Here is a 19960-nt window from a genome sequence, read left to right as displayed (position 1 = left end):
ACCCCCTAGGGGGTCAGTGTTGCAACACGCAGAGCCTCACCTAGCCCAGGGCCATGCACAGACTACCTGAATAGGGGATGCAGGTTGGGCCCTGCCATGTACCCTAAGAGGCCCAGACTCATTTCTTTACACTCCTGGACCCTCATGTGGGGGCCTAGGAGCCCATTCTCCATGAGTTCTGGAGGAGAGCACCTTCAGATGACTCCTGTTTGGGGGAGAGTCCCTGAGGAGGTGCAGAGCTAAGGAGGTAGAGTGCAGCAAGGTTTTGATAATATGCAATTTTAGTGAAAACTTCCACTTTGCTGATATTGTCATAAAAATAGGACACACTTACTATAGGGAAAGACTGGAAATACAGACAAGTGAGAAATAGGAAAACTCTCTGACAGTCCAATCATTCCATGGTTAGTCCCTAATCAAGAGCTTCCCATTACCTAGCAGACTTTTTCGACATGTTTATAGAAACCAGGGGTTGGAGAACATTTTCTGTAAAGGGTCAATTGGTAAATATTTCTCACTTGGCTGGCCACATGGTCTCTGTTGCAAGTCTGCTGTTCTTTTGCTGTTCTGCAAAAGCAGCCAAAGAAAACCAGTCATTTGGAAGTAAATGACTAAGGATATGTGGCAATAAGACTTTATTTATGTTCCCTAATTTTTGAATTTCATGTACTTTTCATGTGTTATGAAACAGTATTCTTGTTTTGATTTTTTTCAACCCTTTGAAAATGTAAAACCTGTTCTTAATTCACAGGCTCTGTACAAACTGGAGGTAGTTGTCCTCTGGGAAAATGACCCATGTAGGTCACTGGGCCAAAAGGGTGAGGGAGATGGGACAGACCTTGGCCAACTTCCACAGAGGAAATGGCTCAACCTGAGTTTTGGTCCAAGTTGAATTCCAGATAAAATCAATAAGCACTATAAAGAAGGAGACTCTATGACCACCAAGGGTGCAAGTCACAGAAAGTACGCACCAGAACATACAGCGCAAGAACCACAGGGACCCGGGCAGGGGGGTAGCTGACCCAGGTCCAGAAGGACCAGTGGCACAGGGAATGGATTATGTAATTAACAGAGCTGGTCTATATACCCCAGAGAGATTCAACAGCAGGTGTGCATCTCTTTTTTAGTTGTTGATAGACCTTTATTTTTTATTTATTTATGTGCAGTACTGAGAATCGAACCCAGTGACTCATACATGCCAGGCAAGTGCACTACCGCTGAGCCACAGACTCAGCCCCCCAGTCCTTTTTAAAAAATGTTTTATTTAGAGACAGGGTCTTGCTGAGTTGCTTAGGGCCTTGCTAAATTGTTGAGGCTGGCTTTGAACTCGTGATCCTCCTACATTAGCCTCCTGAGCTGCTGGGATTACGGATGTGTGCCTCCATACCTGGCTCTTATTAGGAATTTTTTTAAAAAATGCATTGAAATCTCTAATCAACAGGCAAAGACTGGCAGAATGAATTTTTGAAAAAAGACTCAATACATCGAGACTCATTTTATATTAAAAGTCACAAATAGATTGAAGATGAAAGAATGGAAAAAAGATATTCCATGCAAATCCTTACCAAAATAGAGCTGGGTAATTATACTAATATCAGATAAAATATATTTTAAATAAAAATTGTTATAAAAGGCAAAGAAGGACATCATTGGTTCAACCCCCAGTAGAAGGTAGAAGGAAGAGGAGGAAGGGGAGAGGAGGAGGAGGAGGACAAAGAGGAGAAGAAGAAAAAATTGAAGGGGAAAATAGATAATTTTTACATTAAGACTTGTAGAGTTTAATACTCACTTTCAGTAATGGGAACAGAAAAGAGAAGAAAAATAGACCTAACAGACATGGGGCATTCCGCCCAACAATGGCAGAAGACACATTCTTCTCCAATGCACATCGAACATTCTCCAGGGTAGGCCACATATGAGGGGGAAAAAAGTCTCAATAAATTTAAAAAGATTGAAATAAAAGTACTGTCTCTGAACATAATGGAATGAAACCAGAAATAAAAACAGAAAGAAACCTGGAAAATTCACTAATTTGTGGAAACTAAAAGCACGCTTAAATAACCAATGAGATGGGGCTGGGGTTGTGGCTCAGTGGTAATGTTTGCTATTACATGTGAGGCCCTGGGTTCGATTCTCAGCACCACATATAAATAAATAAAATAAAGGTCCACCGACAACTAAAAAAAAATGTTAAAATAAAAAAAGTAAAAAAAAAATGAGATTAAAGAATCAACAGAAATTTTAAAAATACTTTGAGATAAATGAAACTGAAAGCATGACATATCAAAATTTATGGAGCCAGGTACCATGGTACAAGCCTGTAATCCCAGCAATTTGGGAGGCCTGAGGCAGGAGAATTTCAAGTTCAGGGCTAGTCTGGGCAATTTAGCAAAATGCTGACTCAAAATAAAAAAAAATAAAATAAAAAGGACTGAGGATATGGCTCAGTGGTAAAGTGCCTCTGGGTTCAATCCCCAGTACCAAAAACAAAAAACAAACCCCCAAAATGTATGGGAGATAGCAAGGGCAGTACTTAACAGTGAATTGTATAGCTATAAATGCCTATTTTTTAAAAATCTCAGGTCAGTAATGTAACTGTAAACAGGGCAAGGTGGCACACACCTATAATCCCAGCGGCTGGGGAAAGGAGGATCACAAGTTCAAAGCCAGCTTCAGCAAGATCAAGGTGCTAAGCAACTCAGTGAGAACCTGTCTTTAAATAAAATACAAAATAGAAATAGGGCTGGGGATGTGGCTCAGTGGTTGAGTGCTCCTGAGTTCAATCTCTGGTACTCCAAAACAACACCACCACCACCAACAATATCCTAACTGTACACTTTAAGGAACTAGAAAAAAAGGACTGAAAGCAAGACCAACAAGAGAAACAAACAAATCGGATTATGTTTTAAAAGACATCATCAAGAAAGTGAAAAGACAATCCATAACCCACAAAGTGGGAAGAAAATATTTGCAAGATATATATTTGATAAGAGACTGTAACTAGCATATATGAAGAACTCCCACAACTCATCAATAAAAGGACAAACAGTCCAGGGCTGGGGTTGTGGCTCAGTGTAGAACGCTCACCTAGCTTGTACAAGGCCCTTGGTTCGATCCTCAGCACCACATAAAAATAAATGAATAAAGGTATTGTGTCCACCTACAACTAAAAAATGAATATAAAAAAGCCAAATAGTCAAATTTATCTGAATAGGCATTTTTTTTTTCAAAGACATACAGATGACCAATAAGCATATGATCAGGGTCAGCATTATTAGCAAGGAAATGAAAATCAAAACCACAGTGCAATACCACTTCACACCCACTAGGAGGGCTAAAATTAAAAATAATCACATGATTACAAGTATTGGCAAAGATTTGGAGAGATGAGAATCCTGATACATTGCTGGAGGGACTATAAAATGATGCAGTCATTGGAAAACAATCTGGCAGTTTCTCCGAGAGTTAAACATAAAGTTACCATATGACCCAGTAATTGTACTCCTTGATACACAAGAAGAGAAAGGAAAACATGACTGCCCAAAAACTCACACCTGCACGTTCATAGAGGAGGAAGCCACCCAAAGTCCATAAACTGATGAATGGACACACAAAACGGAGTCCATTCCTATCACGGAGTAAAGCCCCGCAAGCCCAGGCTGGAACACGCCTCCTGAAAGGAGCCAGTCATAGAAGGCCATGATCCAGATGACACGGAATGCCTAGAATGGGCGAGTCCATAAAAAGTACAGTACCAGATCCTTGCAGAGAGCTTCAGATTTGCTGCATTTGTTTGTTCATATTATTATCATTATTTGGCACTGGGGATTGAACTCAGGGGCATTCGGCCACTGAGCCACATGTATTTTATTTAGAGACAGGGTCTCACTGAGTTGCTTAGCTCCTTGCTTTTGCTGCGGCTTTTGCTGAGGCTGGTTTGAACTCGCCATCCTCCTGCCTCGGCCTCCCCAGCGCTGGGATGACAGGCGTGCGCCACCGCGTTCGGCTTCGTTTTAATTATTTAGGGTCCAGAAAGAGTTGTCACGTCAGACAAGTGAGTTTAAAAATAAAAGCAAATGTCTGAGATTAAGGCAGTAGGTCGCGTTTCAGACTGTTGGAACTTCTGGTTCCCCCCAACCTGTCTTCCCCGCGCACAGGCACCTGGCTGGCCGCGCCCGGCCCCCTAGGCCCCTCCGCTTCCCGCCCGGCTCGGCCGCCCCTCGGTGCCGGGCCGCAGCAGGAGACCACCCCCGGACTTTGTGCTGGGAGCGGGGGCCCAGAGGGGCGGGACCACGCCTTGAGGGCGGAGCTTGATGATGGGCGGGTCCTGGGGCGGGGCCAGATGTCCTGTGGCAGAGTCGGTGCCAAGCGGCAGGGGAGGGGCCGAGGGGCGGGGCCAGAGCAAGGCAGGGGGCCTGGCCGGCTTGGGGCCGCCCGGGTCCTAGCGCGACGCCGCTGCCGGGGGCGGGAAGCGAGGAGGCCCGGGAGAGGAGGAGCGAAGGTGTCTCCAGCCGAGGTTTCCACAGCGGTTGCGGGAATGTGGTGGGGAGGGTCCGTGAGGGGAGTTCGTGAGGAGGGAAGGGTCCCGGTCCCCGAAGGGGGAGGGTCTCAAGGGGGGGAAGGGTCCCGAGGGGGAGAGGGCCCCTGATGGGGGGAGGGTCCCGAGGGGGAGAGGGTCCCTGAGGGGGGAGGGTCCCTGAGTGGGGGAGGGTCCCTGAGTGGGGGAGAGGACCCGAGGGGGAGAGGGTCCCGAGGGGGGAGCGTCCCGAGGGGGGAGAGGGTCCCCTGAGGGGGGAGGGTCCCGTTGAGGTGGGAGGAGGGCNCGTGCCCGAGGCCGGCAGGAGCAGGAGACGGAGGGGAGGAGGGTGCCAGCAGCCAGAGCCGGGCAGGCCCCCACCCTTTCTGTCCTGTTCATGCTGACTGCTGTCTGGCCCGCTTGGCTTGTGCCACTCAGACCACCTGTCACCTGCCCAGAGGAGCCAGATCTGACCAGCGTGGGCAGGAGCCGGTTTTCCACACTGTTCTAGCATTTGGACCTCGTTTCCTCTCTCCCTCTGATACTTCAGCAGCCTCCCAGAGACATCCCAGTGCAGGCCTCTTAGCAAGTCCCAGGCGGCCTACAGTTTAGACTCCTGTGCTGGCTTTACCTCCCAGGTAGGAGTGGGCCGCCAAGATCTGAAACTCTTGGCACCTGTTTCTTCTTGGTGAAGTTAATTTGGCCAACAACCAACATTTACTGAGTTCTGGCCACACAGATTGCTCCCTCTGACCACACAGTTGTACCTTCTGGCTTGCTTGGAAAATGATTCCCAGCCACCTGGTCCTTGAGCCTTTCCGGATCTCTAGTACACTGACCTCTTTATTTTTTCTCCTCTGTGACAGCCTTCCTCACCTCCACCTTCCTCTCAACAGCATAGTCTGAAATGTGCCTACGCTCTGGTTGGACTGGCTTCAGTACTCCATCTGCCTGCTGCCCCCAGACCACCATATGCGTAGAAGGTACAAGGTTGGTGCCTGCTGCCTTTGTAGACTTGATAGATAACTAATGCCATTTAGTCCACTGTGTAGTCAGACAGACTTCCCATGTTCCCCTCCCAGTCCTCTTTTCATCTTCACTCTATTTCAGACTTTCCCCACCAGTGGTCTTAGAGAATGACTTTTTTTTTTTTTTTTTTACAGAGATCACTGAAGCCAGAAATCCTCAGTTCCCACAGTCCCTGACCTCCTGACGCTCCCCTTCCCACCATTTACACTGATGTTTCCCTTCCTTCTCTTCCAGGACAGTGGAAGAGATGCTCTTCCTTCAGTCAAGGGCATCTCCTGTAAAATACCCTTTTGTTCTTGTGTATTTTCAAACATTCTCTCCTGGTTCCTTCAGATCTCTGCCAACTTGAGCTCTATATCCCATGCCCCTCTCCCGCTGCTACCCTCTCTCTACCCAGCTTCCAGCTCCCCTGTCCCCCAAAGCCAAACTTCCTTAAGTGCCACCATCATTTTTTCTCACCATTTTCTTATTCTTTACCTCACTCTGTTTGACTTTTTCCCAACTATAATGGGGTTGAAATGACTTTAACCAAGGTCACGATGCCAAGTCATTGTTTACTATTTTTTGACTTCTTGACTTTTACCCTGTTGACACTTGGTCCCCTCTGAAGCTGTCTCTTCTATGGCATTAAACTTTTGAAGTTTCCTTTGCCTCTCTGAATGCTTCCTTGACAATATCTCTGTCTGTCCTTATTCAAGACTGTTCCTCAGAGTCATTCAGTCCCTGCTGCCTCCTTTAGCATAAAAGAGTAGGTTTTATTCAAGTGAGAAGAAAAGAGATGGAGCTCCCACAAGATGAGAAGGGATCCAAAAGGGGTTGCCCCCTCAGTTTCTCCTTGCTGTATACTCTCTTCCCAGGTGGTCTCACTCCCTCTTATGGCTTCAATTATCAACAACTCTTGGGGTTTTTGTTTGTTTGTTTGTTTGTTTTTGCAGTATTGGGGATTGAACCTAGAGCCTCATACATGATAGGTAAGTGCTCTGCTACTGAGCTACAGCCCCAGCCCAGCTCTTGAATCTTTTGTGTTGATCTCTTCTCTGAGCTTCAGGCTCATATTATCACTGTCTCAAGTGGATGTCATAAAATCAGTTTGTCAAAAATACAGCTCATTGTTTTCCTTTAAAATGCATTTGTTTTTTTAAGGTTTACCTCTAGCATTTTCAGGGCCATGGGCAGGAGCACAAGTGGAAGCCTACATATCACATTTGGAGTAGTTGAAAGCACTCAAGCTAAATTATGTTATGGTTTCTTACTCAGACACATAAACTTTTCTAACAACCCAGAAGGTCATATTTGAATTTAGAATTCTTGTGCTTTCTGGAGTGCTGGGCCAGGATGTGGTAGCTTAGGGAAAGCTGACTCCCTGGCCCCAACCCTCATTCTGCACTTCTCTTCCCTTCTGGGTTTGGCCCTACAGTACAAAGGGCCATATGCTTTTGAACACCCAAAGTCCCTGTGTCCAAGCTCTGCTCATACCTCCCAAGCTGCATTTCCTTCTCTGTTACTCTTGAATGGGGTTGAATCAGAATCCTGAACCAGAGCACAAGGGAGAAGAAGGGTTGACCCAGAAAGAGGAATTGAAGATTGAGTTCATGAAAGCGAATCAAGAAAAAGATTCATGACCCCAAGAAAAAGGTTCATCATGGGAATGGGTTTGGGAACCAGGCAGGGTAAGGAAGTGGCTAGAGGAAGATGCCCTGAGGCAATTATAAGGATCTGTCTTGGCTGGATCTAGGGATGGCAAGTTCTGCATTCTCAGCAAGTGACATCATACATTATCGAGTCATCTTAGCTGGGAAAGCAACAAATTCTGGATGCTCTCTTTTATCCTCCCTCAAATCCAAGCAGTTAGGTTTTCTGTTTTCTTAATAACTTGAATGGATTTCTCTTCATCTTGAAGTTCATGCTATCATCTCCCACCTAAGTGATTGCAACAGCCCGAGTCTAACCTGTCTCCTTGCCTTGGTCTTGTTTCCCTAGAATCCATTTCTCCATAGCAACTGGAATGATCTTTCTGAGTACAAATGTGATTACTCCATTAGAAAGCACAAGTTTCTGCTTATTGCCTTTAGGAGAAAGTCCAAGCTCTTTAGCATGTCATTCACAGTATTTGGTGATCTGACCCCTGCTCACCTCTCTAACTGCATTGTTCAGCTCTTCCTGGTTCCTAACACATATAAAATACCATGCACATACTCCCAAAAATGAACAGCCATATAAATTCCCATAAACAATACACATTCACACTATCAGAGATGAGGCATATATGAACTTGAACACCCACACCACATACATTCCCACACTGTAATACAGTAGCTCACAAATATACACGCTTATAACCCTGTGCGTATACGCATTCACAACATACTCTGAAAGCTCACACACCACATTCTGTCACATTCTCCTGCATATTTTCCACACACATTCATACACACGCACATATTCACACCCTGTACACCTCAGTCACTCATACACCCACACCACAAAACTTAAGTACCACATACTCTCAGACCATGCATGCTTACACGGTCGGACCTTTAACCATACTCATCTAGTTCTTACTCCTGCAACCTCTAGCACCAGGCCTTTTTTCAAGCTGGTCTTTCTTCTGGAATGCTTCTTTCTGGGTTGCCTTCCTGCAGAAAGCCTTTCCTGAACCCGAAGCTTGGAAGATCTGAAGGATTCCCTTTAGAATCAAACCTAAGGCTTACTTGTTTAGTCTGGAAGTAAGAAACTAGAGTTTAGCTTCTTAAACTGAGGTTTCTTAAATGTACTTCTCCCAAGCATATAATTTTTGTCACCCTGTCTGTTGTCTCATAGTCCTTAATGGTACAAAATTTAAAACAGGAGGGGCCTGTGTAGGGTGGTCACTATAGAAATGAAATTCCAGCTGGATGGCAGGGAACCCAGTGGTAGGAGGAAGGGGAGTAAGACTGCAGGGAAGTGACCGCAGACCTGCAGGGCTTTTGTGTCTTGATGCACTTGCCCAGCTTTTCAGAAGTGTGTCTAGTTTGGAGTGAGTCAAGTTCTAGGGATTTGTTTAGCCTGCAGGATCCTCCGAGGGGATCTTTACTTCCAGTGGAGTGTTGAAGCTGTGCAGTGGGTAGGCTGGCAGCGTCTGAAGTACAGGGATTGAGGTGAATCAGGGCGGGGGTTGAATGACCCAGCTTGGGAACTCAGGAAGAGGGCCTCAGAGGAGGGTTATTAGTCTCAAATGTCATGCAGAGGTGGAGAAGGATGTGGCACCTAGGAGGCCACCCACAGCCTTTCTAGAACAGCAGCATTTGGAGTCTGTTGCCAAATTGTACAGGCTTAAATAGGCAGAGAACAGAAATCAAAGTCCTCCTCTCAGGGAAGGAGGAAGAGTTCATGTCTGCTGATGAACAGAGGAGAGTGCCAGGTAGGGAGGGCAAGGTACAGTCCCAGGACAGAGCAAAGGTCACTGCACGGGTGAGTGGGCTCTGAGTGCATGTGGAAATTCTACATTGGACAGGAAGGAACACAGCTTCCTCCAGGACAGGAAGGATATTGTAGGGAGGGAAGTGAATGTAACAACCACCAGTGTTTTATCATCTGCTTCCACCTTGGTAACCTCTACCAACACAGGCTGTTAGCCACAGACTCCTATGGCCACCCCCCATCACCACCACCAAATTCTCCCTCTGGTATCTTCAGTGCTAAGCATTTTTTGCTCATAGCTTTCCATTCTTTTAGCTCTCCCTCCTCCATGTCACCACACTCAGTTCTGTGGCCTCTATTGCCTCCTGGCCTCTGAATACCCGCCACCCCCACCACAGTCTCCACATAGGCCTAGCCCATGGATCATCCCTTCAGTTGCTTTTCTGTGAACACCTGCAACTTCTTCACTTGTTCTTCTGTCTCACCCTCCTCTGTACATTTCCAGCCCCATGCTAATAGTTACCAACCTCAGGCTTCAGTCCTGTTTTCTCTCCAAAGCTTCTAGATGTGGGTTGTTAGGTGCTTCCTGGCCATTTCTAACTGGAGAGTAATGGGGTGCTAATGATGAGGGTTGGGGTAGGCTAAGGGCTAGAGTTGGGGGTCAAGGGTGGGCAGGCCGAGGGTTCATTACATACTGGACCCAGCAGGCTAGCACAGTTGGATTCCAGAGCTGGGAAATTCATGTCTTGCAGTGCTGCTTGGAAGTTTGGTTGAGGGAAGGAATGCCTACTCTTAAGTGAGTAGAATGGGGACCTAGTTTTGCCTTTTCATTTCTATGGTCCTGTGTGCTCACACTCCCTTCCTTCACTTAGTAGGGCCAATGTCCCCAAGTTTGTTACTATCTGTGCCTTCCCTCCATAGTTTCCTGAGACCCCAAGCACACTGAGTCTCTCCTCACTCAGCAGCCTCACCATTTCCTTCCCACTGTCCTTGGACCCAGGCCTCTTATAGTTACCCTGGCGTTGGGAAGGACTTGCTGCCATCTCTCCGAGCCCACTGGTGAGCCCACTGATGTTAAGGCCGCCTGCCTGAGTCTTGATTGCAGACTTGAGCTCCTGATTCTCCCGAATGAGCCGCACAAGCTTCTTCAGTTCCTCATTCTCCCGCACCAGCCTCTCTATCTGATGCCGAAGCCCCTCATAATTGGTGAGTAGAGACATGCCCCAGGGCAGCAGGGAGGGTGCTGCCCACAGGAGGGCACTGCACCTGGAGGCTGCCCAGGGCCCCGGGCCTTGCCCGGGCTGGAAGAGGGTGCCAGAGTCTGCAAGGCTGGCCCAGCGGGCCCTGGGTATTGTGAGGTCAGAGGTTGTGCTCTCCTCCTGTCCTCTACTCTAACAGGCTCAGCTTTCCATGCTGCCAGGCCTGTGAACGGCCCTACCTTGACCTGGAATGTCCTGACTCCTTCTTTTTGGCAGCTTCACTCTCAAGATGCCTCCTCTGCAAAGCCTTCTTTCCCCCACTGCAAGCTAATTGCTGCCTGCTGGGCTTCCCCAGCAGATGTGTCCTGTATCATAGCACCTGCCCTGCTTCTGTGCTGTTAGCTCCTTAATGCTATATTTACTGGCTTTATGGTGTGAACAGGGATTGTGCCACTCCTCTGGAGTCCCCAGCATCCAGCAAAGGGCCCAGCTTAGTGTAGGTAGATAACCAATGAATGTAAAATGAAAACTCATCACCTTGCCTTCCTGGGCAGATGACCTTTCTTTATGATCTTGGGCATGCCTGGATTTAGCCCATCAGCCTCTACCTGAGAATGCTCTGCCTTGGATGCCTGGACATTGGCCCATAGTTTCTTCTGTCCCCAGGTGCTCAGAACCCTTCTCTGGATGCTGGCCTAGGGGCTCCCTCATCCAAGTAACTGGCTCCCTACAGCTTGGTGTTTCCATTTCTGGACTCTTATCCCAAATCCCTGGAGGTAATTCCTCCACATCTGACTCTCTGCTCCCCAGCTCCTTGAATTTTCCTGACTTTAGTTGTTTAAGAACCCAAGACCCCTAAACGCAGTGCACATGCCTGTAATCCCAGAGGCTCAGGAGGCTGAGGCAGGAGGATCATGAGTTTAAAGCCAGCTTCAGCAATTTAGTGAGGCCTTAAGCGACTCAGTGAGACTCTGTCGCTAAATAAAATACAAAAAAGGGCTGGGATGTGACTCAGTGGTTAAGAGCCCCTCAGTTCAATTGGTGCTACCCAACCCCCCAAAAACAAAACAGAACAGAACAGTATTACTTACCTGGTTTCAAGAACTCAGGACTCTGAGCCCTCCTTATAGCTATCCCTTCTCTTAGAACTATCTACAGAGAGCTCCACGAATCTGACCTTGGGAGTTGAGGGAGGGTGTGTCTTCATGATCTCCACTGGCTCTATGGGTGTCTTTTGACAAACCTCTTCATGGGGCAGGAAGAGGTACAGGCACAGGCCAGTGAGCAGGCTCCTGGAACGTCGTGGAAGTGAAGAAGTGGGAGATGAAGTGAGTTGAGCATTCTACCTGAACCTCACAATGGGGGGGGGGGGCCTACCCCGTACTCTGACACTCCTGAGTGTAATTCCAGCTGAGTCTCTCTGACCCCAGGCATTCTTTTCCTTCTTTCTAACTTGATAGAGTATCTCTGGTCATGAAAATTGGCTTCTCCTTAGGCTGATACAGTTTATAATGGTTTCATGAGTGTCAGTTTGGGTAGGCTGTGTGCTCAGGTGTTTAGTCAAATGCTAGTTTAGACATGTTATAAAGGTGTTTTGCAGATGTCATTAACATCTACAAAATGTTAGCTTTAAGTAAAGGTTACTTTCAATTGTATGGGTGGACCTCGTCCAATCAGTTGAAGGACTTAAAAGCAAAAGTTTTAAGCCCAGAAATAAAGAGTTCTATCTTGGGCTGGGGTTGTAGCTCAGTGGTGGAGCAATTGCCTCGTGTGTGTGTGAGGTACTGGGTTCAATCCTCAGCACCACATTAAAAAAACTAAATAAAAACAAATAAAGATATTGTGTCTATCTACAACTAAAAAAAAAGAGTTCTATCTTGAGATGTTTCCAGTCTGCCCTACAGATTTTGGACTTTCCAACCTCCACTATTGCATGGACCAATTAAAATAAATGTCCTAAAATAAAAGGATTCTGATTGATACACCATCTTTTTTTTTTTTTTTGTAGCAGTGTTTTTTCCCTCCAAAAACATGTATATCACCAGTTGTGTTAGGAATTGGGATCAGTGCCAGTCATCACAGGCATTGTTCTTGTCTGATCAAACTTACAGAACATAAACTGAACATTCACAATGAACACATGTGGGTGTAGAGTCACCTTTGTGATGAATGCTGCTAAAGGTGGCACTGGTGCTCAGAGGGGGAACAGTGGGTGAGTTGGATGCAGTTGTATGAGGGCAGCCTTCCCTGAGGAGGTGACAGTTGAGATGCGGTGAGGGAGAATATCAGTGTGGGAAGAGCTTTCCAGCAGAGGGAAGAGCCTGTGCGAGGCCTAGGGGGTGCTCTGCCAAAGGAGAGAGGACATATGTGCCAGAGAAGGGTGGAGTGCAGCTCACCACAGGACTGATGCTGATCTGCATCCTGAGTGCCTTGAGAAATCCTGGAAGGGTTTTAAGGAAGCGGGTGTGGGGATGGACTGGAGGGAAAGAGCTGCGGAGTGATATGCCACTGCAGTCCTCCAGGCACGTGATGAGAGCAGTCTAAATGCAATTGGTGCCACAATGGAGATGAGAGAATGGCAAGGCAGAGGGACAGTGGTACTAGATGGAATGGAATTGGGGATGGTGAGGGCGAAGGCAGGGATAGCCTTATAGCTACTGGCAAGGGCAGTGGAGACACTGGTTATACCAACCCAGCAGTGGGGAAGACCAAGTTCAGAGCAGAGATCCTGAGTCAAGTTTGATCATGGAGATCAGAGAAGGAGCTGGGGATCTGTGCACCAGGTTCTCAGAGTAGAACCTGCTGTGTGGCTGGAAAGATACATTTTGAAGTTATCAACTTCTAGATGCAGCTGAAGATTTGCAAGGGGATGAGGTCACATGAATCAGTAATGAAGCAGAGAGAACAGGTCTTAGGCCCAAGTGCCTGCAAAGCCCATAGGGTGGAAAAGCCCATGAAGTGGGCAGAGGACCTGAAGAGCTGGCTGAGGAAGCCGCGCACAGGGGTTATTTCAGGGTTATGAAGCAGCAATACTATCTAAAGCTCTGGGAGGCCAGATGAGAGGAGACTGAAAAGTGCATCTGCCCTGGTGACTTGGAAGTCATTCGTGCTGTCTGGGCAGAGTGATTTGGCCAACTCCAGATCAACAAGTCTGGCAAGCTAGTGGGAAGGTAAGGTAGAGATGGGGGCACACACAACCCTTCCCAGGGGTTTGGTTGTGCTAAAGGGAATGTGGAGAGAACTGTTGCAGATTCTTCCTTTAGCATACCTTTCCTTTCTAGCAGCCTGGTGCCAGGGAAGACTGTGGGGGCTTCTACCTGGCCTCCATGCCTCTACCTTCCCCAGCCTCTTCTGAGTCGCAGTGTATAATGGAGGTCCTCCAAAAACTCCCAGACTCCCCCCAAAATGTTCAGTTACAACCTCCTGTCGTGTCTCACATTTATCTGCTCTCTACTCTTTTGTTTTAATATTTATTTTTTAGTTGTAGTTGGACACAATATCTTTAATTAATTATTATTTTTTTTTAATTTATTTTTTTAGTTATAGGTGGATACAGTATCTTTATTTTATTCTTATGTGAGGCTGAGGATTGAACCCAGTGCCTCACGCATGCAAGGCGAGCGCTCTCCTTCTGAGCCACAATCCCAGCCTTTATTTATTTATTTTTATGTGCTGAGGATTGAATCCAGGGCCTCGCCCATGCTAGGCTAGTGCTCTACCCCTCAGCCACAACTCCAGCCCCTCTCTCTAATCTTATTTGCTCTTTATTCCAGTTTTCTTGTCATTAATTTTATTATGGTATATCCTTTTGTATCCTAATCTATGGGTCTGATTTGTGATAGGGAACAGCAAAAGTTTAAAGAGTGAGGGAGTCATCCCAAAGTTTATCCACATCCATTTGGATAATACATTTTAGGGTGAGAGTCTGGGGAGTGGGAGGTACTGGACTTCCCTGTTCTGTCTTCAGTCTAGCTCATGTAGGCATTTGGACAGAGTCACTTGGGAACGAACCGGGGTTCTTTTTGGGGAGGCAGGGGCAGGGAGGTTCTGGGGATTAAACTCAGGGGTGCTTTACCACTATAGAGCTACATCCCTAGTCCTTTTTATTTTTATTTTGAGACAGGGTTTTGCTAAGTTGCTGAGGGTCTTGCTAAGTTTCTGAGGCTGGCCTTGAAGTTGTGATCCTTGTGCCTCAGTCTCCCAAGTTGCTGAGATTATAGGAATGTGCTACTGCACCTAGCTGGGCCAGGACTTCCCTTGAGTACAGGGAGGTTGAATTTGTAGGAGTGATAGGAACCTCCAAGGATCCACTCAGGGTTTACATTCCTCACAGTTTCCTTAGTAACTTTCTACTAACAAACCTCAGTATTGTCCCACTTGCTTATACTGAGTCAGATCTACTTATTCTGGTCTTGGGTCATTGGTTTTTGCAGTTTGTCCCCATTCAAATTTGCTTTTTTTTTTTTTTTAATTTTTTAATTCATCTCAGCCTTCCAAGTTGGCAAGGCCTTCAGAAGGATCTTTGCTTCGTCTTGGTTGCTGACAAGGAGAGGGATTTGTCCAGTCTGGACTCCCACAGATGTAGCTGGCCCTTGACTGCCAGTGTTGTCCTGGACATCTGGGCAACTCCTTTCTACCCCCTCACTTATACTTCAGATAATGAAAAAGCAATGGCTGACATTTACTGAGTGCTTGTTATATGCAAAGGCACTGTTTTCACCATCCTAACAACCCATGAGGCAGAGTGCCTCATGCAACAGGTAAGGACAGAAGGACAAAACCAGGTTTTCCCAACCGTCAAGGTCAGTACTTGATGCAGGCAGCATCTTCTTGATTCTAGTTGTCCTCTTTTGCTGCACAGCTCCAATAGAGAATATAATTTTTTGTTTTGTTTTGTTTTTTGGTATTGGGGATTGAACCCAAGGGTGCTTAAACACTGAGCAATATCCCCAGTCCTTTTTTATAGTTCATTTAGAGACAGGGTCTTACTAGATTGCTTACAGCCTCACTAAATCGCTGAGGATGGCTTTGAACCTACAGTCCTCCTGCCTCAGCCTCCTGAGCTGCTGGGATTACAGGTGTGCACCACCACAACTGGTGAGAACATAATTTTGACATGATCTATTGGACCTAGACTCTGCCTGGAGGAGAGATTCAGTGACATTCCAGGAGGATGAAGGCCACATCATATCTTTTTTTAAAATATTTTTTTAGTTGTAAATGGACCTTTATTTAATTTATTTATTTGTATGTGATGCTGAGGATTGAACCCAGTGCCTCACACATGCCAGGCAAATGCTCTATCACTGAGCTACAGCCCCAGCCCCACATCATATCTTCCTCTGTGTTCCAGAGCCCAGCACAGGTCTTGGTACAAAGTAAATATTCAATAAGTGTACAAATGTACTGTCATTCAACCTGTTTTATTTTTTCTGAAAGAATTCCACCACAAAAGCTGAAAAATTATGTTGACTATAAGAACAGGCAAGATGCTAACTGGCCTTCTGAGTGTCTGAGGACAAGTCTCTGCGTTTCTCTTTTTTTTGGGGGGGGGTTATACTGGGGAATGAACTCAGGGGCACTCGACCACTGAGGCACATCCCCAGCCCTATTTTGTATTTTATTTAGAGACAGGGTCTCACTGAGTTGCTAAGTGCCTTGCCATTGCTCAGCCTGGTTTTGAACTCAGTCTTCCTTCCTGTCTCAGCTTCCTGAGCTGTTGGGATCACAGGTGTTTGCCACCACACCTGGCTCCATTTTCCTCTTGATGAGTCTATAGGGCTTGGGAAGGCAGATTGCTCCCAGGAGTTGAGGGCATCTGCTTGTCTACCTGAGACCCTGCCAGCTAGGACTGGGAAGAGGGGCCTCAGAGGAAAGGTTTATGAGGGCTTGGCTAGAAACAGAGACTTCTGGGAGTATGACCTTGGTCATCAACCCCAGGTTCAACCATTTATGCTCCTAAAGGATCAGGAACTAATGCCAAGACAGAGACAGGAGGGCTCTGTCAGGCTTTGGAACCTGGGTAACTTCCCTGTGTTGTTGGCTCCTTGCCTTCCCCCCACCCCCAGTACTGGGGGTAGAACCCATGGCCTGACACATGGTAGGCAAGCTCTTTCCCACTGAGCTACATCCCCAGCCCTGCTTTTTATAAAGCAGTGTTTGAAGGGCAGCAAGGAGGGGCAGAGCTCGGAGACTAGCATCTAAGTTAGAGTTGAAAACCACGAAGGGTAGCATGGAGGCTCTGTGAGGGGACACTAGGATGATGTCATACCCTGCTAGAGGTGTGGTTGGGGTTCTATACCCTCAGACTTTGTCTCAGTTCAGACCTATAACAAAGGACTAAAGAATAGGCAACTTAAACAACAGACCTCTATTTATCACAGTTTTGGAAACTGAAAAGCCCAAGGTCAAGGTGCCAACAGATCTGGTGTCTGGTGAGGGCCTGCTGCTGGTGTACAGATGGCTGCATGCTCTTGTGTTCTCACATGGTGGAGCTTAAAGAGAGGGAGGAAGCAAACTTTCTGGTGTCTTCTAAAAAGGACACTAATCCCATTCATGAGGGCTCTACTCTTCACCTGATTACTTCCTAAAGGTCCTACTTCCTATACCATAACACTGGGGTATTACGGTTTAGATGTGAGGTGTCCCCCAGCAGTTCATGTGTGAAACAATGCAAGAAAGTCCAGAGGTAAAATGATTGGGTTATGAGAGACTTAACCTGATCCTCTGACAGGGATTAACTGGATGGTAACTATAGGCAGGTAGGGTGTGGCTGGAGGAGGTGGGTCATTAGGTATGCCTTTAGGATATATATTTGTCACTGGTAAGAAGACTCTGCTTCCTTGTGTAATGTTTTGAGAAATTTTCCTCCTCCACACTCTTCTGCCATGATGTTCTGCCTCACTTTGGGCCTAGAGCAATGGAGCTGGCTATCCATGGATTAAGACCTCTGAAACCGTGAGCCCCCCAAATGAACTTTCTCTCCTCTAATTGTTCTTGTCAGGTTTTTGGTCACACCAGTGAAAAAGCTGAGTAAAAGAGGGGGTAAAGATTTCAATATATGAATTTTAGAGCTACACATTTGATCCATAGGATACTCCAAAACCCTAATCTCAGAGCCATGTCACTCCAGCCCTGGCCTTTAATTCTCTCTTTCCTCATATGGTCATGTATCAGGTAAAGTAATGCACGTACAACAATTGGGGTACTATCTGGCACAGAGTAAAGTTAAGCACATTTCCCCATCAACCAGTAGATTTGGAAGCCTGCTAAGCCCAAGGCACATTGTGGGTCCTGGAGGACAGAGCAAGGAGGGAACAGCAAGGAATGTGGGAGTGAGTCTCCGTGTGCGCTCTATCTCTCTCTGTCTCTCTCTCTCTCTCTCTGTCTCTCTCTCTCTCTCTCTGTCTCTCTCTCTCTGTCTCTGTCTCTGTCTCTCTCTATCTCTCTGTTTATATTGCCGGGAACTTTCCAATACATCCAGGCATTTCCTGCCTGGGAGATGCTCACAAGATCTGGGTTGTGGACAGAGAAAAAGGCATAGTGGTTAGGTGGGCCTGGGATCTAACAGGCCTGAACTAGGGTACCTGTTCTGGTGACTTATGACTAAATGATACCTCAGCTTATTCCTGTGGAGCATGGGGCAGCAATGTTGTCTTGTGGCCACTGAGGACTGTGTGTTTGGTTATTTCTATACAGCAGGATCCATCCCTTATTGGTACAAAGAACACAGCAAGCTGGGGCACACAACTGTAATTTCAGTGGCTTGGGAGGCTGAGGCAGGAGGATTTCCAGTTCAAAGCCAGCCTCAGCAAAAGCAACCCAGTGAGACCCTGTCTGTAAATAAAATACAAAATAGGGCTAGGGATGTGGTCAGTGTTTGAATGCTTCTGAGTTCAATCCCCGATACCAAAACACAAAAAAATAACAGCAAAGGCCTGCTGACATGGAGCCAACATTCAAGTTGGAAGACGGGCAATGGACAGATAAAAGGTTGATAAATGTTGGTATTGGGGCTGGGGGGTTGTAGCTTAATGGTAGATCACTCGCTTAGCATGTGCTTAGTACGTGGGTTTGATCCTCAGCACCTCGTAAAAGTAAATAAACAAAACAAAGGTATCGTGTCCAATTACAACTAAAAAATTAAATATTTTTTTTAAAAATTAAGAAAAATGTTGGTGTTGAGGGAGGTAGCATGAGGAGGGTTAAACTGGGAATGAGGGAAGCAAGAAGGGAGAATGTTGTTTGTTTAAAGTTATTGGGAAGGCCTCCCTGTCAAGGCAATGCTTTTGAAGGAGACCTGAAAGAAGATACAGAGAACTGAGAAAAAACCCCAACCTTTCTGAATAGAGGGGACAACAGTGGAAAGGCCCTGGGGCTTGTGAGCAGGCTTGGTGTGTTTTTGAGACCATCAAGGAGGCCCATGAGATGGAGGGGAATCGTGGGGAAAGGGGAGGAGCAAGTCAGAGAAGTTGGAGTAGGGGTCTGTAGGCTGGGATAAGAGCTATGAATTTTTACACCCAGGGAAATGGAAGGGCTTGGGGGCTTTTGAGTAGAGAAAGGAACTCCTCTGATTCAAAAAATTATATGATTGGTGAGTCCTAAGGCTGCAAGAGAGTAGCCTTGGTTAGGTCCCTCAAGCCTATTATCAGCCTATCCAAAGGCTCTTGGTGAATCTTGGCAAATGCATGGACACTGCTTGGCTCTGCCCACTTCCCTTGCCTCCTCTGTTTCAGGGTGAAGTCCAGGCCTCTTGGACTTTATAACTTTATGGATGCCAGTTCCTCCCTGTATACTATCCCTGACACCCTATGTCCCATGCACCACATGAGCCTGCCCCACCCCGAGTCTGTGCCTCTAATGCTGGGACACTGGGCCTGACCTGGTACTGTGATCACTCCCCTCCTGGCCCCCATAGCCAGGGGCAGAATTGGCAGGGCTATCTCAGGTACAGCCTGATCCTGAGTGAGTTTTCCCTTTCCCTAACCCTTAGCACAGTTGAATCAGAATAGACCTTTCCAAAGCAATTTTCATTAGGAACTTCCATGCCTTTTGATCCTGTGCCAATCCTGATGTCTGTTCTTTGTTTTTCTTCTTCTTCTTTGTGCAGTATTGGAGATTGAACCAGGGGCCTTGTGCATGGTAGTCAAGCACTCTACTACAGAGCTTCATCCCCAGCCCAATCCCTATATCTGGGATTCAACTTGGTGATCTGATCAGAATGAGTGAGTATAGGCTTTGAACCTTTTTACATTAAAGTAGTTCTTCTGGGCTGGGGATATAGCTCAGTTGGTAGAGTGCTTGCCTTGCATGCATAAGGCCCTGGGTTCTAATCCCCATCACCAAAAAAAACCCAAAAACAAAAATCAGCAGTTCTTCCTCTACAGTCCTGGGGAGGCAAGTGAAGAGCCTGGGTCTTGAAGGTCCATTAATTATAACCAGGTGTTCATTCAGCACTGATAACTTATATCTGACCCTGAAGACAAACCAAGAGTAGGTGTCATTTATCCCTGCTCCATAGGTGAGTCTGTCCAACCTGTAGTGACCTTACACTCCCAACCCTGCACATTCAGTGGAAGGCTGAACTGGATATAAAAGCTCCTCAGACTCCTTAAACTAGGGCCTTCTGTCATCTGCCACTTTCCTCTGCCCTCACTAAAGACTTCCCAGGCTCCAGGGACTGCATTTAGTACTTGGGCTGGGACAGCTTTACGAATGAGTCATTGGTATTACAAGTGTGGGGCACTGTGCCCAGCAGAAGAGGGTCTTTTCATAGTAAATCTTTCATATTTTCTTTCTTTTTTGGGGGGAGGGTATA

At 46.6% G+C, this 19960-nt stretch overlaps 1 protein-coding gene and 1 long non-coding RNA gene across 7 annotated transcripts in view; one reads left to right on the top strand and one right to left on the bottom strand.

Moving 5' to 3' along the window:
• Spatc1 (spermatogenesis and centriole associated 1) overlaps positions 1-10164 on the bottom strand; it is a 20094-nt gene extending 9930 nt beyond the window's left edge. Inside the window, exon 1 of the mRNA XM_048802331.1 lies at positions 9960-10164. Within this exon, the coding sequence (XP_048658288.1) occupies positions 9960-10164 (205 nt within the window). The remainder of the gene's footprint in view (positions 1-9959) is intronic.
• On the top strand, positions 4312-19960 carry LOC107143009. 6 transcript variants are annotated; one of them, XR_007347298.1, is made up of 6 exons: positions 4826-5154; positions 5413-5506; positions 5680-6516; positions 9697-9740; positions 9945-10150; positions 11402-13684. It is a non-coding gene; the product is annotated as an uncharacterized LOC107143009 (long non-coding RNA). The 6 variants fall into 6 exon arrangements; XR_007347297.1 differs by adding an exon at positions 4312-4501 and having other exon boundaries at positions 5067-5154; positions 5680-10150; XR_007347295.1 differs by adding an exon at positions 4313-4516 and having other exon boundaries at positions 5067-5154; positions 5680-10150.

The sequence above is a fragment of the Marmota marmota genome, unplaced genomic scaffold (genome assembly GCF_001458135.2).
Source record: "Marmota marmota marmota unplaced genomic scaffold, marMar, whole genome shotgun sequence".
Taxonomy (NCBI): Eukaryota; Metazoa; Chordata; class Mammalia; order Rodentia; family Sciuridae; genus Marmota; species Marmota marmota.
This window is presented reverse-complemented; position numbering and strand designations above follow the sequence as displayed.